General features: G+C 50.7%; 5 protein-coding genes across 5 annotated transcripts; 2 read left to right on the forward strand and 3 right to left on the reverse strand.

Moving 5' to 3' along the window:
• Window positions 1–492: 492 nt before the first annotated feature.
• On the reverse strand, window positions 493–1,519 carry N7471_008980 (Phosphatidylethanolamine-binding protein PEBP; the record flags this gene model as incomplete). The annotated part of the gene is made up of 2 exons (XM_057281699.1): window positions 493–1,436; window positions 1,489–1,519. The coding sequence occupies 2 exons, from the start codon at window positions 1,517–1,519 to the stop codon at window positions 493–495; spliced, it is 975 nt and encodes a 324-aa protein (XP_057132582.1).
• Window positions 1,520–3,228: 1,709 nt separating this feature from the next.
• On the reverse strand, window positions 3,229–10,416 carry N7471_008981 (uncharacterized protein; the record flags this gene model as incomplete). The annotated part of the gene is made up of 7 exons (XM_057281700.1): window positions 3,229–3,288; window positions 3,347–4,460; window positions 4,517–5,322; window positions 5,382–5,936; window positions 6,016–9,708; window positions 9,771–10,065; window positions 10,130–10,416. The coding sequence occupies 7 exons, from the start codon at window positions 10,414–10,416 to the stop codon at window positions 3,229–3,231; spliced, it is 6,810 nt and encodes a 2,269-aa protein (XP_057132583.1).
• A 521-nt stretch (window positions 10,417–10,937) lies between these two features.
• N7471_008982 (uncharacterized protein) lies at window positions 10,938–12,086 on the forward strand (the record flags this gene model as incomplete). The annotated part of the gene is made up of 1 exon (XM_057281701.1): window positions 10,938–12,086. The coding sequence occupies one exon, from the start codon at window positions 10,938–10,940 to the stop codon at window positions 12,084–12,086; it is 1,149 nt and encodes a 382-aa protein (XP_057132584.1).
• A 665-nt stretch (window positions 12,087–12,751) lies between these two features.
• Window positions 12,752–14,579, forward strand: N7471_008983 (MDR family MFS transporter; the record flags this gene model as incomplete). Its single annotated transcript, XM_057281702.1, has 4 exons — window positions 12,752–13,019; window positions 13,090–13,367; window positions 13,421–13,858; window positions 13,917–14,579. 4 exons carry the CDS (start codon window positions 12,752–12,754, stop codon window positions 14,577–14,579), a joined length of 1,647 nt encoding a protein of 548 aa, XP_057132585.1.
• Window positions 14,580–16,709: 2,130 nt separating this feature from the next.
• N7471_008984 (AA9 family lytic polysaccharide monooxygenase) lies at window positions 16,710–17,662 on the reverse strand (the record flags this gene model as incomplete). The annotated part of the gene is made up of 2 exons (XM_057281703.1): window positions 16,710–17,264; window positions 17,339–17,662. The coding sequence occupies 2 exons, from the start codon at window positions 17,660–17,662 to the stop codon at window positions 16,710–16,712; spliced, it is 879 nt and encodes a 292-aa protein (XP_057132586.1).
• Window positions 17,663–18,487: the final 825 nt, after the last annotated feature.

Genomic DNA, 18,487 nt, shown 5'->3' on the forward strand with positions numbered 1-18,487 from the left:
TCTTTTTGTGTGAAGATGAAGGAAGAACAAAAGTCGCGATGTTGACTGTCGGGGAAGGGTAGGTGCGGCCCGATTGGGAAGCTGCCCTGTACCGGCCCGGAATCGGCAAGTGCGACTCTCATCTCTCGACGTTCTTGTGCGAAGTTCTGATGTTCCCAATTTGATAAGGCCCATGTCTACATGAATTTAAGCATTTAAATTCCAGGTTGTAATGCGCGAAGTCGGTTGGCGAGACGAAGAGGTGTTCTGCGCCAGAGCTTGCGCTCTCCTCTCTTCCAATCCGTATCACGGGGCAGTTATAGCTTACTGTTTGGAAGTCTTGCGGTAGTTCAAAGTACTCAAAAGAGGACAAAGTATGTGCTTGACCCTCATTACTCTAGTATTTGCGCTGAGGCAATGGCAAAATCTTTATCGGCGCGATGAGCTGACCAAAAAGGACATCAATGCAGATATTATCTCAGAGGAAAAGGCCTAGCGGTTGAGTGGTTCAAGTTACGACGCAACGACGCTCGCATAACCTGTAAACTCCCCGGCTTCCATCGCAATGATCGGAATCTCATCTTCAGCCAAGGAGGCAAGGGTCCCCTTCTCCAAGGGCGCCCACCCCAATTTCCGAAGTCGATTCGCCCTATTCCGTGCATTTGATCCGAGCACCATCCCAGAATAATCCCCGAACAGATCACCCCACTGTTCCTTCGGAATGGGTTTCGGCGTCGATTGAGCAATGCGGCCTGTATTCTTCAGTACACGGCCAATCTCGGCAGCACATTCACCCCAAGTCAACTCTTGGCCGTTTTCACAAAAGAAGTACGGATTCAGCGCAATCTCAGTGACAGGCGCACGCTCCATCCAGTGAACGAGAACCATATATCCCCTGGCAAGGTCTCTGACATGAATCTGATTCCAAACTGCGAGACCCTTCCCGATCTGACCCGCATAGCCATGTTTGATAGAGAACCGGATGAGTGTCGGCAATTGGATCGACAGGCGCTTCTCTCTAGCAGTCAGACCGTAGATAAGAGGCGGAATCATGATGGCTATTTTGGCGTGGGAGGCTAGTTCTCGGCCTGCCCGGATGATGGCCAAGTCGATTTGGCGATGAGATGCGGAATCGGGGAGAGCGTCAATCTCTCCGGGCTGTTCATCGTCAAATATGGTATCGCTCTTGTACTCGCCTTGCGCGGTATCAGAGAGCAAAGTTGCTCCGCTGTTGTGGATGTAGATTGTGCTTAGCCCTTGCGCCGCTCGTTGTCTGATGCCATCGATGATTGCTTGGACAGATGGCAAGTGGTCTGCAGTGGCGGTGTGGAAGACCATGTCACTAACTGCAACCTGATCCTTGATCAATGATGCATCATCCAGGTTACCAACCACTGTTTTGACGCCTAAATTGGCGTAATCTGCAACGGCTGATTCGCGACGGACAAGTGTTGTTACTTTTATAGTTTGATATGAGAAGGAGGTCTATGAGCTCTCCGCCGATAAAACCGGGACCAAGAAGGAAGACAGAAGCAGGCATTCTGGGTGACAGGTTGAATTAATCGCGAAATACGTACATTGTATCCTCGCCGGATTAAATATGGGTGACTGCAGGTTGACGTCGTCACGATTAGTAAGATCTTGCCTCACCTGGGCAGCCCTCCAGGGAGGATATCCATGGATTAGGTTGGATTTCAAATTGGAAATATAGCGTGAGTGAAGAGCCTCCTAGAGAACTCCCGCATTTGGCTTTAATTGAACTCATCGGAGTTCAGCCCGGCCAGGTCTTCTTCCTCTTTGGCTGTTTCTGCGTTACAATGCAACGAGCGAACACGAGAGAGCCCGAACAGCACGGCAATTTGCAACGTGTAAGGATCAGACTACGAGCGGGTGCAAGACGACTCAAGAATTCATAATGATGGGGTTCAATCAGGTAGTGCTAAGATACAAAAAGGGAAGGCACGATTGGCCAAGCAGAAGGTAGTTGCATTCTGCTGTTTCCGACCGCCAAGTCTAATCTTGCGGTCTCGCATGTGAGGAGAGCCTTTGGTCATTTTATAGAGCGTGTGTCTTCTAAATATAAGTTGTAATCCTGAATGGGATTGTTGCATCACACTAAATAGATGATTCGAACGTAAGTGTGATCCAATGTCCCGAAAATAGCGCCCCTAGACCCACCGATACTATCAAGTTGCCTCAGGGGCCCCATGGGTGAGTTCAGGCCTTGTTTTCCCTATGTACCCAGGGCAGTATAACGACGCGGTTTAATCCCCCTTTTTCAATTAATTTCTGTTGTACTAAGGTGCTTGGGCGTGAAGCAAATCCCACCCGAAGTCGGATGTGTTGAAATAGTACACTGAGGGACTATACAGCATGTAAAATGGATGGAGTATCTCTTGCAAAGATAAATGGAACTATGAATATAGTGCCAGAAATGGAATTGTAAAACTGTCTAATCTCTTCATACATAGAAAGAAGCCCATATTTATAGGCTTCTTCTTCCTCCCCTGGAATCCATCAATTTGTAATAGAAACAGAAAGAAAGAAGCTGAAAGGGCGGTGGTAGCACTGAAAGCAGCCTGAATTGAAATCACTTCCTGTGATATAACAAGCTGGCGGTTGTATACAGGAATTGGTGTTGTAGACGGCAAGCTGCATCGACTAACCTCGATTGGACCTCAAGCTCTTGGCATGGGGGTTGCATAGTGATTCGTAATGCATAAAGAATGCCGAATTAGGGTTAGCGTTGAAAGCTCCATGTTAATTACTGAGAATTAACCTGGATTCTCAACAGGATGCAGGCCACAATATATCAGCAGAGTGGCGGACAACGATGGAATCCCCTTGTTCCATTTTATGACACCGAAGATCTGTTCAAATTGATCGTGGGGAACCTACAACATCTCGGCCTCTCTGTGCATGAAGGTGGCAAGTTCCGAATAGTGTTACGAATGACGAAATTTTCTTACAACTCTGCAGTTTAAATACTCGATTGTAGATATATAAAGATGTGTTGTTGTTCCGTTCTAGGGAAACCCACTTCTGCGTTACCAACAACCATTTTGACACCCAAATAGACGTAATATACAGTTATATGCAATATGTTATCAAGAGGTTAATAATATTTTCACCGATGAAACTGGGATTAATGTGCAAACAAAATAGGAAATTCGCAAAGGAGTGAGTGCCGCCTGCAGTTTGGTATTGTAGTGGGCGAGAAGGGGCTAAATTTTTCTCCCATTTCCTGATCTAGCTCTGAGCGAGGACCTGATCAATCAGAGCCCGAATCTGGCCACCGTGCTTCTTTTGCTGTTAACGGAAGTTAGTAATGGACCTCATATCAAAAAAAAGAGGAAGTTCAACTCACCATCATGGTAAAATGATCGGCTTTCACCCTCTCAAGCAAGAAATCTGCACCCGGCAATAGCTTATCCCATCCATCAGGCCCAAACTCTTCTCTCCGCTTCAGCATGAAATGATCACGCCCCATCTTGAGTCCCAAATCAGGCGCATCGTTTGCATCCATCACCGTCTCAGATGCCCAGATCAACCCCACATTCGGCATTCTTCCCGCGTGAAGAGGCACAGCCTTATACGGCAGCATTGTCTCCATCGTTCTCAAGAAGTGCGGAATCAGCGACGCGGGTGGGATCTCGCTGCCGAAAAGGCCTCGTCGACCGCAGTACTCATAGAAGCCCGAAGGAAGAGTTCCTAGCTTGCGCGGGACTGGTGAATCAATGATGATTAGACTGTGGACCTCGGCGCCGGATTGGATGAGGTGGCTGGCGCAGGCGAATGCAAATGCACCGCCGGCGGACCAGCCGCCCAGGTGATATGGGCCAATGGGTTGGCGGCGTGTGATTTCGTCGCAAAAGCTGGAGACCATGGCAGCAGGCGTGCAGTTCAGGTCTTCTGGGCTGCGAACATAGGGGCAGTTCAGGCCGACTAGGGCAACATCCGCGGAAAGGCGGGGGATCTGGACGTAGGAGGTTGCAGAGCCAGAGCCATCAGGTAGGAGGAAAAGGGTTTTGGGCGCCAGCTTAGGGATACCTTGGAGAATGACTGAGGTTGCAGCGCGGCATTCGGAGGACAGGTTCTGGTATTGGAAGGCATGGTCGATGTCAGAATCAACGTCGCTGGCACTTTCGTCAGGAGTTGCCAGAGGGGATGTATCTGGGGAGTCGAAGGCGCTGGTGCTGTTGTCGGCATCAACATTCTCTGTGTTGGCTAGGAAGGTCTTCAGATCTGCAACTGTAGGACAGTTGATGAAGATTGAGAAGTCTGCATCCAAATCCACGGCGAGCTCTTCCCTCAGTCGACTCTGAATGACCATCGAGCACAGCGAGTCCACACCAATGTCAGCAAAGTTGCTGTCATCGGTCAAGTCCTCAAGGCTTAGGCCACTCTCGTCAGAGACAATTGCGATCGCATTCTGGACCAGCGTGCTCGCCATTGCCGCTTTTTTGGGCCTAGGTTCGGATCTGGGCTTCGATGAGCATGGTCAGCAAGCGCGGCGGAATGGAAATCTATATCGTACCTGACTGTTTCATCCACTGCTACTGCCATAGGAGCCTTCAGGTCTGGCCCAGATGAGAACGACGGGTTGTAGGATGGTACTTGAGTGCTTTCATGGTCGAATTGGGCTGTTGCGTTGGAGTCCCGCACCGAGGGGGCGAATGAGGAAGAAAAGGATGCCAGACGGGTGCTGTCGGTGGAGCTTGGGGTTGAGATCAAAACCGGTTCTTCCACAGGTTGAAGCTCGACATGTTGGACCTGAACAGACACCTCGCTCATCTCCTCGTCCGGTGCCCCTGAAGACTCAGAGCCCCCATCAAGCTCAATGAGGAAGTCCTTCAATTGCTTCACCGTAGGACAGTTGACGAAGATGGAGAAATCGGCGGCTAGATCCAAGTGTAGATCCTCGCGCAGCCGACTGCCAATCACCATCGAGCACAGCGAGTCGATACCGATGTCGGCGAAGTTACTATCATCGGTCAATTCGTCCTCAGAAATTCCGCTCTCTTCGGATACAATCGCCATGACCTGTGCGATAATCGGCGGGGCCGCCTTGCTGGCCTTTGGTCCAGAAGAGCGTACAGCGGGCGCTTTTGGGGCCGATAATTCAACCTGCTGAGATACAACGGGCTTCACAGCGGGTTTCGCTTGTTGTGGTGGTTGAACGGCCGCAGGAGTTGGAGCTGCAACCGGGCACTTTTGCACGGGCGCCTTCAACGGTGCAGCCGCCGGCTTGGGCGCGCCATTGTCGACCTTCTTAGTTGAGCCGCTCTTCTGGTGAAGCGATTGTGTGACAACCTTCTGATACTTGCGTAGCATGCGTTGGACCTAGAGAAAAGAAATCAGTTCAGCGCTTCACTAGCCCGTCAAAATCCGATCAAACTCACAGTAACACCCTTGAAGAAAGCCACCAGCTTGCCCTGATCCATGACAACGGTATCGCCACGATAGAACTCATGCCCATCAGCGTACATCTGCACGTAGACTTCATACTTTCTATCCGTCTTGAGCTCTTCATACAGCTGCAGGCCCTGCCATCCATGGCTGATGAAGACCTCCACATCCAGATCCATGCACTCTCGTGCATTGATAGCAAATCCACCCACTTGAGTGATGGCATCGACACAGCCTGGATGCGCCGCAAAGGATCCCCCAGGAGCGACAGTGGCAAAGTTGAGGATACCCGTAGCTTCCAGGGTGTTCTCATTCACAATGAGGTCGTCGAGTAGTTTATAGTCCGGTCCAAAGTCTGCGACGCGCGACATCAGGCGGTACCCACTCTTCTTGTTGTAGCGCATGAGGTCGTCCTCAGATACGCCGTTGCGTAGCCGCTGGATCCGAGACTGGTAGTCTGGGATGCTTGATTGAACGGTCTTCAAGAGAGAAGTGTCCGAAAAACGCAAGACACCGTAGCCGTGTCGGGAGGTGGTGTTTCCCTTCGCCTGTTGGGGATGGTTAGTCACATGTAATTGGCCGAAGAGCAAAACGAAAAAGAATTGGTAGTCAGCAGAGCAAACTTACATCAACACTGTAGAACTCAATTTTGCCTTCGCGCAGAGTGTTGGGCACATTGTCGGTAAACGGCGCAGTCAGAGAGACCCGAACTGGCTGGGCTCCGCGGGCATGCGGCACCAGCACCTTATCAGCCACAACATCGGCCACATCGATGATGATAGAACGATCGGGAGCAAAGCGTTGATGGGCGTACTTCCCAACAACGAGGGCCATGTCTGCAAACCATGAAGGAACGGTGAAGGGGATACCATTGACAATGTGACCTGCAGCCAGATCCTTGATATCAGCTCGACTGATATCTCCCTCGAAGACCAAGCGGATCTGGCCTCCAGTCGTGTTGTCCTCAACCATGCGATGAACGGTACTGGTTTGAGGGTGAGGCACGAGGGGTCGCGCCGCTTTCGGAGGAGTGGGTGTGTAGGCTTTATTAAGCGCTTTTGGTGCTGGTTCCTTGGATTCAGTGGCGGTGATGGGCCGGCCATGGGGCTTGTAGATACACCAGTCGTTCTCGTAATCAATCCAGTAGCTCTTCAGATCCCATCCGTATGCAGGGAGCTCAAGCACATTGTGCGCGGCGGAGAAGGGCGCGTGATAGACTCCCCAGTCCAGATCAGCGCCGGAATCGTACAAAGCCTGGACAGCAGCAGTCAAATTAGGCCAAACAGATGCACCGCGCTGGAGGATTGGGAGAGTACGCATCTCCTCTCCAAGTGTGGCTCGCACCATGCCGCATACCACGGGGTGCGGGCCAACCTCCACGGTGAAGGTCTTGGAATCAATGATCTTGGCGGACTGAGCTGCCAAGAGAGCTCCTGCCATGTCTACGGTCTCGCGGCAATGCCGAGCCAGGTATTGAACATCAAAGATGCCATCAGTCTGGATAACGGAGCCGGTCAGCGGACAAAGTACGGGTAGGGTGGGCGCATGGAATCGGGCCCCTGCTGCAGCGGCGGTAAAGGGAGCCAAGATCGGGTCAACCTGCGCTGAGTGGAAGGCGAAAGGAACCTTCAGCAAGGTAGAGGGGATCCGGTTCTGGGCCAAAATAGCCTTCGCAGCCTGGATCTGGGCGTTCGATCCACTGATCACCAAATCTTCTGGGCCGTTGACACAAGCAATCTCACATTGCTGGTTCGCCAATAGCTGAGTGATGGTATGCCGGGGAGCTTTCAAGGCCAGCATAGCATGGGTACCCTGCTGGCAGAACTCCTGTAATAACTGGGCTCTCCGACCGACCAGGAACAAAGTGTCAGCAATAGTGAGCACACCGGCCACTTGGAGCGCCGCGTAGAAACCGAGACTATGTCCGGTCACGGAATGCGGGCGGATGCCAAAGGCGATCAGAAGATTGGCCAAGGCCATCTGGATGGCGGTGATGGCTAACTGAACGGTGACAGGGGGGTACTGGTCAATGCTTCCATCCTTCTGAAGAAGGATTTGGATGAAAGATGGAAATCCGAGTCCCTGTGCCATGAAGTCAAAGTGTTCGACATCGGATCGGAAGCCTGGATAAGTCTCCAACAGCTGCTGGCCCATCGCCATATACTGCGCTCCCTGCCCAGTGAAGGCAAAGAGTACCTTGGGCTTAGACTTCGCACGCGTACTACCATCTCCGCGATCCAGGGCGATCTGCAATTTGTCTGCAATCTCGGTAAGACTAGTTCCGGTCGCACTGACACGGAAGACATGCTGTTGGCGACGTGCGGTAGTTGTCCAGGAGAGTTGTGCGAGCGAGAAGCTAGGGTTCTGTTCTTCCTTCCGGAGGTATGCTACCAAATTCTCCAAGTTGTTCTTGAGGGCGGCCGCCACATGCCCAGAGACAGTCACGATATGGCTGGTACGTGGATCCTGACCCTCTGGGGGACAACGGACGGGGGCATCTTCTAGAAGAAGGGCTGTGTTGCCACCTGCTGCGCTGAAGTTGTTGATGAGAGCCTTGCGAGTACTGGGCCCTCGTTCCCACGGCGTGGGTCCTAAGGCGATGTGGACATTACGTGCAGGTAAATCCGGATAATTGCGGTTGATGCGGCTGCCAGGTTTGATACCACAGTGGGGTGGAATTGTATTGTGCTTCATCATCAAGAGCACCTTGCAGAGACTGGAGATGCCGGAAACACCTTCGCCGTGTCCAATATTGGCTTTCACAGTACCCACATGAAGCGGGTTTTCCGGCGTCCGCGTTGCTTCGTCTTTAGCAAACACGCCCAAAACGGATGCCATCTCCACAGCGTCGCCAACCTGAGTTCCGGTTCCGTGCATCTCAACATAGCTGACTTCGGAGGGATCGACGTTCACCGTGGCTAGCACCGAGTTCATGTTGTCCACTTGGGCTTCGACATGTGGCCGGGTCATCGAGTCAGCCATAGAGGAATGGTTGGTCTTCACATCCAGGATGACGCCCAGGATGGGATCGTTCTCTGCGATCGCGTCTTCCAGTCGCTTGATGACTATTGTCGCTACAGCTTCACCTCGGCAGTAGCCATCCGCGGCATCATCAAACGGCTTGCAGTTACCGGTTCTTGACAGGAAGAAGCCCTTATCCAGCCCAGTGTGTCCATCCGGGTTGATACACATGTTTGTACCTCCTGCAATGGCTGTGTCACAGTCACCACGCCAGATCGAGTTACAAGCCAGATGGATAGCTGCCAGGCTGGACGAGCATGCAGTATCATTCGTGTAACTTGGCCCAGTGAACTCAAAGCAAAAGTTGATACGGCCCGGGATGAAGGCACGGTTGCCGCCGGTGATGAAATAAGTGTCGATGTACTGTCCACTGTTGCACTCCAGATAATCATTACTGGTCACGCCGTGGAAAACTCCGACCCGGTCCTGCTGACTGGAAGGCGTGGTATTGGACACAAAGCCGGCTCCCTGAAGCGCCTCGTACGTTGTCATGAGCGCCATGCGTTGCGCGGGATCCATCTGCGGTGCTTCCTTGGGCGAGATACTGAAGAATCTGGGGTCGAACTGGTCCGCGAAGTCCAGCCAGCATCCCCATTTCGTGCCACCCATATTGTGGCCCTTACCATCGGGGGTGACGTGAGTTCGCCAGTCCCACCGTTTCTGGGGAACCTCTTTACAGACATCCAGTCCCTCGTAGAGCATGTCCCAGAATGCCTCCGGTGTGGGGGACTCGGGGAATCGGCCAGACATACCCACAATAGCCAGCTTCGACTTGGCCCGGGGAGTCGATTGGAAACTGGTCTCCTGTAGTCCATCCAGTGGCTGGACCTGAATGTTGGCCAGCTCCTTCAGGCTGGCAGACAGATTCTGCTCTAGATTGGTAGCGATAGGCGTGATGGTGATAGCTTCCGCTCCACTGCCACCCACAATGGAGCGGAAATTGCCCACGACCTTGTCCCATCGGATAGGTTCCAGCAGGCAATCACCCAGGGCGCGTTCCAGGAGCGCGACGAATCCGCCCGCCCAGACCGGCATGCCGGTAGCGCCAGAAATGACTGGAAGTTTGGCATTGAAGCCGGACCACTGGGTTGGCACAGTGGTTTCGAGAATTGTTGCTACATCATTCTTGGAGAACAAGTGGCGACCGTGAGCCGGGAGGAAGATGGGTATGGGCTTCGACCGGTACTGAGAAAACACCGGGGCAGAGCGTAGATCTTCCAGCACGGTGGGGCTCCCGCTGATAGTCAGGGCTTTGCCCGCGTGGGCGCTCACAAAGGGGCGCGATAACTCCGACACACACTTTTGTATGGTCAGCGCAAAAGGTATCACAAAAACTGGGGGCAGGGAAAGTAATAGCTGACCTTTGTACGAATGAACTCCTGTAGAGCCGGAAGAGCGGTCTCTTCATCCAGCCCGAAGAACAGCATCGACCACTGATTCGGTTCGCCAGCCTCTGGGCGCCCAATGCGATCCCTCACATCCACTGCAAGCAGACCGAGGCGCAAGGCGATCTGAACAGTGTGAACCGCAGCCGGAAGCAATTCCGACAAAGAGCTGGACGAGGCAATAGCCGCCGCCGCGAGCGAGCCCGTGCAAAGGCCAATCAAGTAGGTTGACCCAGGAGAGGGATATACCGCGCCAGGCTCTTCATAATGACTGAATGCCACACTATCAGCTATGTTGCTCTGCAATTTTACGGAATTGTTCAAAAGACACTTACCAGATGAACGAGCCCAATTGAGTTAGAGCATGCAGAGACACTTGGAAGGCGGGGCTCAAGCTGCCTTCACAGTACTTCTGCAGCAGATGCGAGAGACTGGAACTCCGCGAGGCTTGTCGCTCAGCCGATGAGCACCAAAGGTTGCTCTGGGCGCGGATCACAAAGTGGGCCTGCTCGAGGAAGGCGGCCAGGATAGGCTTGCTCCTGCAGCTGAGCAGCCGACGAAGATCCGGCACGAAATCATAGGTTTGGTCGCCAAAAAGGAAAATGTGAGTCTCAGGCTTCATCATGGCGATATCTATAAATGGACTTGGGGATTTGGTTGGCTGGAGTTGGGTTGGTTGTCCTAAAAGCGTCCCCACAGCGTCGTTTAACGCACAAAGAGTCTAGATGAATGAATGAAGGAGTGGTTGATTGCTCAAATAATTCAAACAAGCAAGGACAGGCGTCACCATAAGTATATACAATACTTTCCCGGACATTGCCAGTATGCCCTAAGGTTGGAAATTGGCCGTAGCTATGCTAAGCTAAGCTAAGTGGCCGGAGACCGATTGGAGCTGACAGGAGCCCCCAACTGCTTTTCCTCCATGGCTGTCTGGGATTCCGCTGACTCGCTCTGCGAACACGCCATGCGACCGCTAAACTCTAGCCTCGGCCCTCCTCTCAGTCTTTTGTTGCTTTCTACAATTAATCTTCTTGGGTGATACTGGGTGATCATGCTGGCTCGCCGGACAACATTGGGTCGCTGGCGACTCCCCCAGTATCAACACGAATCACTCTTCATACGCGCATCGGTAGCCAGCCATTCATGCCCCAGCAAATAGCTCCAGTTGATCGAGCGGTCTTCTCTCGCTACTTCTCTGCCACAGCAGTCAAGCGTGTCACCATCGGCGGCGTCATGATTCCTCAGCTTTTTGTGCCGCCAGCTATGTTCGTCGGAATGCTCCTGACTCTGTGGGCCTGGAAATGCTTTTGGATCATTGTGATGCAAGACCGGCTCATGTACATGTCCTGGATGCCTCCATTCTCTCGCTCAGAGAATATGGACGATTATGAAATCGAGTGTCGCCCTGTGCAGTGGCAGGAGTCCTACTTCCGAAGTCTGGATGGCACGAAGTTGGCCATTTGCATCGGCACCATTCCCCAGAGGGTTTCTTCGCCTTCTCTTTTGCCTTCTCCTTCTCTAGAGCAGCGTAAGCGACATGTGGTGATCTGTTATTTTCAAGGCAATGGGGGTTCCATGCCCCCGCGGCTGCCGATTCTCTCCACAGTGCTGCGAGCGTTGACTTCCTCAACATTCTCCTCTTCTTCTTCCCCACCCACCGATTACACGTTGGTGGCTCTATCCTACCGTGGCTACTGGAAATCCTCCGGTCGCGCATCGCAAATTGGGCTTGAGCGGGACGGCCAAGCTCTCCTAGACTGGGTTACAGAAACCTACTCGGCCCCCGATACCGATCTCAAAGTTGTTCTCTGGGGTCACAGCCTAGGCTCCGCGGTCGTGAGCCATACTACAGCCACCTATCTCAACCGTTTAACCTCTAGCGAGGGAGACGGTCCAGATCACCCAGTCTCGGGGATTGTATTAGAAACCCCATCGACCAGCACTAAAGATATCCTGAAGAATCTGTACCCCCAACGATGGCTGCCCTATCGATACCTGTGGCCTTTTCTTTGGAACAATTGGAGTACCGCCGTGGCAATTACCCGGATTGCTCGCTGGCGGGACGATGCTCCAGAAGAACGGAGAGAACCCCCCGCGATCCTGTTGCTCATCGCGGACCAGGATGAGATGATTCCGTCCACGGCGGCGGATGAGTTGGAGCGGTTATGTCGACAGAATGGGTTGGAGGCCGAGCGGAAGAGTGTCGCGGGTGCGCTGCATACGGAGGCTTTATTGAAGCGTGAAGGGCGGGAAACTCTCCTGGCATTTATTCGCCGAGTGACACAAAAATAGATACTACCAATGAGTATACTATAGACTATAGACAAATCTCAGCGATTGATGTTATATCCCCCTCTCTCCTGTCCTAGATCGCCATGCCGATTCCCAGACGGGGTTTAGGGTGCACGGTTCTGTTATCCCCGAGTCATTCCAAGATTGCACAGGTGTTTAATGAAATTTTCTACGATTGTGCTCCGTAGTTTCCAAGGTTTAGTGGCGCCATTTAATAGGATGTCCTCGATAAAGTTTAACAAGCTCGATGAGCCTCACTGCTCATAGTTAACATTCAATATCTTTTTCACCAACGTAGAACCAAAATGGCACACCACAATGCTGCCCTGCTGCCTCGCTCAGGAGGCATTTTCGAACCATTATATTTAGCTTCTGTAAGCTGCCGTCTGAACAGGGATGTGTTTGCGATGGTCAGCACAACATCCCTGTCATCACGGCCCGCCGGGGGAACTTTGACGCCGCAGACCTAGATCTCGCTCTCCGAATATGCGCTCTGATTGGTCGATGGAGTGACGAAATCCACATCTATGGATCGCGATAGATTATATATGAACTTACAAGGTTGGAAAGTGAACGACCATAAATCTCTAGTTGTGGGCAGCCTTTGTTGACAGCTGTGTGATTGTGTTTGATCCGTCTCAAATTTATTTTCCACCTTGACCAGCATGGGCGTCGATGAGAGGACATCTGCGGAGGTGCTTCCTTCAAGGGACTCCGCAACCATGTTTTCCGACGAAGAAGACGAGTCTAAGGCCAATGTCCTGCCAATGGGGTGGCAGTTGGTGGGAATCATTGGCAGTCTCATGATGGCGGTCTTCTGCATGGCATTAGATAATACCATTATCTCAGTCGCAATCCCCAAGATCACCACGGAGTTTCACAATCTCAACGATGTGGGCTGGTATGCTTCGGCTTACCTGCTCCCAGGATGCGGTGCGCTTTCCTCCCCTCCCCTCTCACGACGTTTAAAGTATAGCAGCTGACAGCTTGACGCGACCTATAGCTTTCCAACTCCTCGCAGGCAAGCTATACACACACTTCAACATCCGCGAGGTTCTGTTCGGTGCGATCTTCGTCTTCGAAGTCGGTTCATTGGTATGCGGTGTGGCACCAACCTCGACCGCGCTGATTGTCGGCCGCGCCGTAGCCGGACTGGGTAGTGCTGGTATCTTCACTGGCGCACTGGTTTCCATCGCCCATGTGACCGCATTGGAGAAACGACCCCTATACTTCAGTCTGATTGGAGGTGTCTATGGCCTTGCCTCCGTTATTGGTCCTTTGGTAACTCTTCCTTGCCTCTCCACCTCATAGCTCTCCGCTAATACAGTCCACAGCTCGGCGGTGCCTTCACCGACAAAGTAACCTGGCGCTGGTGCTTTTATATCAACTTGCCTCTGGGTGCCGTTGCAGTCGTAGGTCTGCTGCTCTTCCTTCGAATGAAGCCCCGACAAGGCTCGCAGAAGCCTTGGAAACAGATTTTCTGGAGCTTGGATCCTTTCGGCACGCTTCTCTTCGTCCCATCCATCGTTTGTCTCCTCCTATCACTGGCATGGGGCGGCTCCACCTACGCCTGGTCGGATGGTCGCGTCATCGCCCTGTTCGTCGTCTTCGGCTTGACCCTGATCACTTTCTGCTACCTCCAATGGCACTTGAAGGAGAACGCGACAGTGCCGATTTCCATTGCTGGTCAGCGCACGATTGCTTGTGCATCGCTTTTTGAGTTCTGCCTTGGCGCTTCTTTCTTCATTTTTGTGTACTTTGTGCCGCTTTGGGTAAGTTCGCCGTCCCATTCCCCTTCAATGAGCATTTGACTTACCTCCCAACCTATAGTTCGAAGCGATCAAAAACACCTCAGCAGTCACCGCAGGTGTCAACCTTCTCCCCCTCATTCTCTCCGAGATCGTCGGAATCGCCATCTCCGGCGCTCTCGTAACTCATCTGGGCTACTTCAGCCCCTTCTTCATCTCCTCCTCCGTGGTAATGTCTATCGGTGCTGGTCTCTGTCTCCTCTTTGACGTAAATACCCCTACCTCCAAGTGGGTCGGATATCAATTCCTGTACGGCTTTGGAGTGGGTTTGGGATTTCAACAGGGTACTGTTGCTGCACAAGCCGTGTTGCCTTTCAATGACGTCGCCACTGGCACTGCGGTCGTGGTGTTCTTGCAAATTCTGGGTGGATCCATCTTTGTGTCTGTCGCGCAGAACCAGTTTACAACAAAGCTGGTCAGCAACTTGCTCGCACTCGATATTCCAGGGTTGAGCCCTCAGGGGATCGTGTCTGCGGGAGCCACAGGATTACGCGATTTGGTGTCGGCGGAGGATTTGCCAAGGGTTCTGGTTGCGTATAATGACGCGATTGTCAGTGCATTGATGGTGGGTGTCATCGTCGGCGCTATCAGTATCTTTGGCGCGCTTGGGGTGGAGTGGAAGAGTGTGAAGCAGCCGGAGGGGGAGGGGGAGGAAGGAGGGATGGTTGTGCCGACCGCGGCATAATGAGTGAATGAGCTTAGATTGGATATAAATTAGGGATAGAAACGGGCAAATTGGAATTTCCCCTCATAACGAATTATACATCAGACGATTGACTCAGCCTCTTGGGCACATGTACGTATTTAACGGCCTCCAGGTATCATAGTTTCAAATCACACTTTTATCGATCTCGTGCCCAATGCGTACAATCTAGCGGTTCTAGCCGTCTCATTCCCGAAGCTGTGAAGAGCTTTATACCTTCGGGCTTCTCACCTAAAAGCTTCTCACCTAAGGCTGATCCTCGCGTGTGTTGAGAATCCAGGTTAATTCTCGGTAATTAACATGGAGCTTTCAACGCTAACCCTAATTCGACATTCTTTATGCATTACGAATCACCATGCCTTTCTCGTATGCCAAGGACTTCGAAGTCCTACTGAATCGAGATTAGCGCCGTCGATGCAGTTTGCCGTCTACACCACCAATTCCTGTATACAACCGCGTTTGTTGTAGCACAGGAAGTCATTTTAATTCAGGCTGCATTCAGTCAATGGAATCCGGGAGAATCTAGCATTCGGCTCTTTCTTTTTGATTCCACCGCCCTGTTTCTATTACAAATTGATCAATTGAAGGATTCCAGGGGGAGAGAAAGAGAAGCCTATAAATATGGGCTTCTTTCTATGTATGAAGAGATTACTCCGTAGACAGTTTACAATTCCATTTCTGGCACTATACTCATAGTTCCATTTACTTTGCAAGACATACTCCTTCTTTTATTACATGTTATTTAGTTCCTCCGTGTACTATTTCAACAGCGTGTTCTTCTCTATTTTGTGGAGCAGATTAATTCATTACAATGGTTCTAAGTAATTAGTTTTCTGGTGTGGTCTCCTTTCGAATCCATCATCTTCATCATGTAGTTCAGCAGCCTTTGGGTCTTGTTTACTCCATGTATATATATATATATATATATTGGACCCACAACGTAGAGGCCGAAATAATTTTCCGAAAACAAACTTCAGTCTGCTTGATTTCATTAAGTTTGAGTAGAATTCCCATGATCCGATTAGAGAGGCTGAAAGAAACAACAGTACGTTTCACGAGAAGCAAGGGGCCGTGAAGAATCAAACGAGACCGGCCGAGAATCGAATTATTGCGCCACGCGGATGTCAAAGATTGGATTCAATATTTATTTGACTAGAGTTATGAGTGAACTGTTTGAAAATTCAAAGGTTCGAACTGGCTTTATACCATACGTAGGGGTCCAATCAATGGTATTCAACTCTGTCTTTCTGCATCGGCTCTCTACACAATTTATATGGAGCCTCGATTACATAACATAAATTACGAAAACATGTAGGATTAATAAATCCTCCGGTATACCGGCGTAACTGCGCCGACAGAAGGCGTATGCCTGATTGGTGCCTGGCATGTCCGTAACAATAGGCACATGTATCCTTTCAATTCAACAATAATAAAACTTCATCAGATCTATCCATGCTGAGACACTGACCGTTTGAAAACCGTTTTTGAGGCTTAAAGAGAAGGATGACTCACCAGAGTCGTTGAGTCAACGTACATAGCTTCTTAGCTCGTTTCAATCACGTGATGAAGTGGTGAGGTCCAATGAGCGCTCAGTTAGTGCTCAGTGAGTGCTTAGTGATTGTGATTGGCTGCTCACTGATTACTTACAGTAGAGATTGAGCTGAGATATCTACAGTATTGAGCACTCAAGCCGCTTTTAGTCCATACCCAAAGGAGCATATTGTCCCACAATACTATTTATTTTGTGTACTACTTTTAGATGGCTTTTATAACCCTTTTCTTGAGGTTCTCCATCCTCTGATCCCGCTCTTTCACAACTTCTTGATGGAACTCAAATTTCATTCATATTTTGTCCAATTTCAGGAAATAAAAGATGATTTCCACCAAGGATTTTCTATATTTTCAACACATTATTTCCCGAAAAGCATCTCGCGCACAATTTCCTTAGACAGAGAGATCTCGAGCATGCTTCCTGCGACTGACAATCCAACCAGAGGATCTTTTCTTCCAGGTTTGGGAGCCCCCATAAACTTGACCGTTCTATATCTCACCCAAAGTTTGGCCCTGATAGGATGGCAAAGCAGCGTCAGTCGCCATGGGTGCAGATGAGTTTTAAGGAGAGCTCTGGTCGGGAACAGACCCACAAGCCTGAGGCGCTGCAGCGAGGGTCGTCCAGGCTGGGGTGGAAGACACCGCGAGGGAAGACGTTCTAGTGGGGATGACGGAGGTATGCGTAGGTGTTGCACGCCTGCCATGGTAGAGGGCAGGGCCTGGAATCACATAAGTGCGAAGGTTGTTGAAGATATTGACCAGGATGCCGGGATCGGTCGGCTTGTAAAACTGGGTGGCTGGAATGCCTTTGGGAGTAGCAGTGCCACCCGCTGTCACCTTCAAGTTGATGCATTGCATGTAAGCTTGTGCACCATTGTCGCTCATTGCGTTATGCAATGCGATGATCTCATGTCGAAGGACATAGTTTCCTGCTGCGATATCGGAGGGGATGTTGACCGTCCAGGTATTGTTGGCAGCCATAAGCTCACCGCTGGCCCACCATCCGGGGGACTTGCTGCTGTCGAGAAGACCAGCCTCTTCAATTTTGAAAAACTCAAGCTTCGTCTTGTTCACAGAAGCGCAGCTTCCATTGCAGTTCGCAAGATAGCTAATGACCTACGTTATGTTAGCGTTCTGATTAGATTTAACCACTTCTGTCTCGGTTGTTGCCCGATCCTCTGATCACTTACCGGACCACGGTGATCTTCAAACCATCTGCTCCAGTGCAGCGTCACCTTGCCACCAGCAGCAACCTCCCCAGCGAGAGCACCAGGCTTAGCATCCTGGTGGCAGATAATATTCGGGTGGCTGTAATCGAAGGTTTGAATATAGGCGTCCTGAGTAGCCGCAGTTGACCACGCAATGAGTTCAGGGACGTTTGGTTGACCGGGGTATTGATCGACCAGGTATCCACCATAGGACTTGCCATCAATGTTGATACGATCGATGTGTCCATGAGCTGCGGCCAGACCAGCTGTGCCTAAGATGAGGCATGCAACTTTAGAAAGAGACATTGTACGTAAAGAGTGAACAGGGCAAAGGAAGAACAACTTCAGTCAATGAAGTAAAGGAAAGGAGTAAGAAGAAGGATGAGAGAATGAGAGAACGTGTTGCACAGGATGAGGAAGAGAAAAGACGACTTTGATGGGAAAAGAGAAGGACTTTATAGATGCCCAAAGTTGTTCAGGCTTGTATTCCAGATTCTAATATTGTAAATAAGACCATGCCTTGATACATTCAAGACATACAGCGGGGATGGCATACTGGCTATAGTTTCAGCTCAAACCTTGAAACCCCAATAGGCCTGGTGCATTAGCGACGGTTTCAGGCCTAAGCTTGGCACAAGTGCTTGTTCATTTAATAAATTGAATCCAAGGGTCCAATAGAAGTGCTAGCATCCATTTTTCCATATTTAGATCATATCTCAAATAAATGCCGACGGAGTCCCCATTCCTTATAGGTGTTTACCATGGGTCCTGTTTATGCATTTCTCATACTGAAGATGAAAAGAATAATTCTTATGATCCAACCTAAGTAAGTCACGACTCAGTACATGATTAACACTCAATATGAACTATCATATAAAGTTTATTTATTGGTTGTAACATACTATTCTGGAAGTATCCACTATAAGTGTCTTGGTTCCTTCTTAATGTGCATAACTAATATATTAAGTCTTTTACGTAACGAACTCATTTATCTGGACCCTGATGATCAGGAGAAAGAACCAGGATCTAAGGTTTCATATTAATTTGCTAGGCTGCAACCTCCTTCTAAGCGATCTCACAGACTCATGATTACACACAGTAAGAGCATCAGTAACCTGTTTACTACTAAAA

The sequence above is a fragment of the Penicillium samsonianum genome, assembly GCF_028829775.1.
Source record: "Penicillium samsonianum strain IBT 33392 chromosome Unknown utg000005l_segment0_segment0, whole genome shotgun sequence".
Lineage (NCBI taxonomy): Eukaryota > Fungi > Ascomycota > Eurotiomycetes > Eurotiales > Aspergillaceae > Penicillium > Penicillium samsonianum.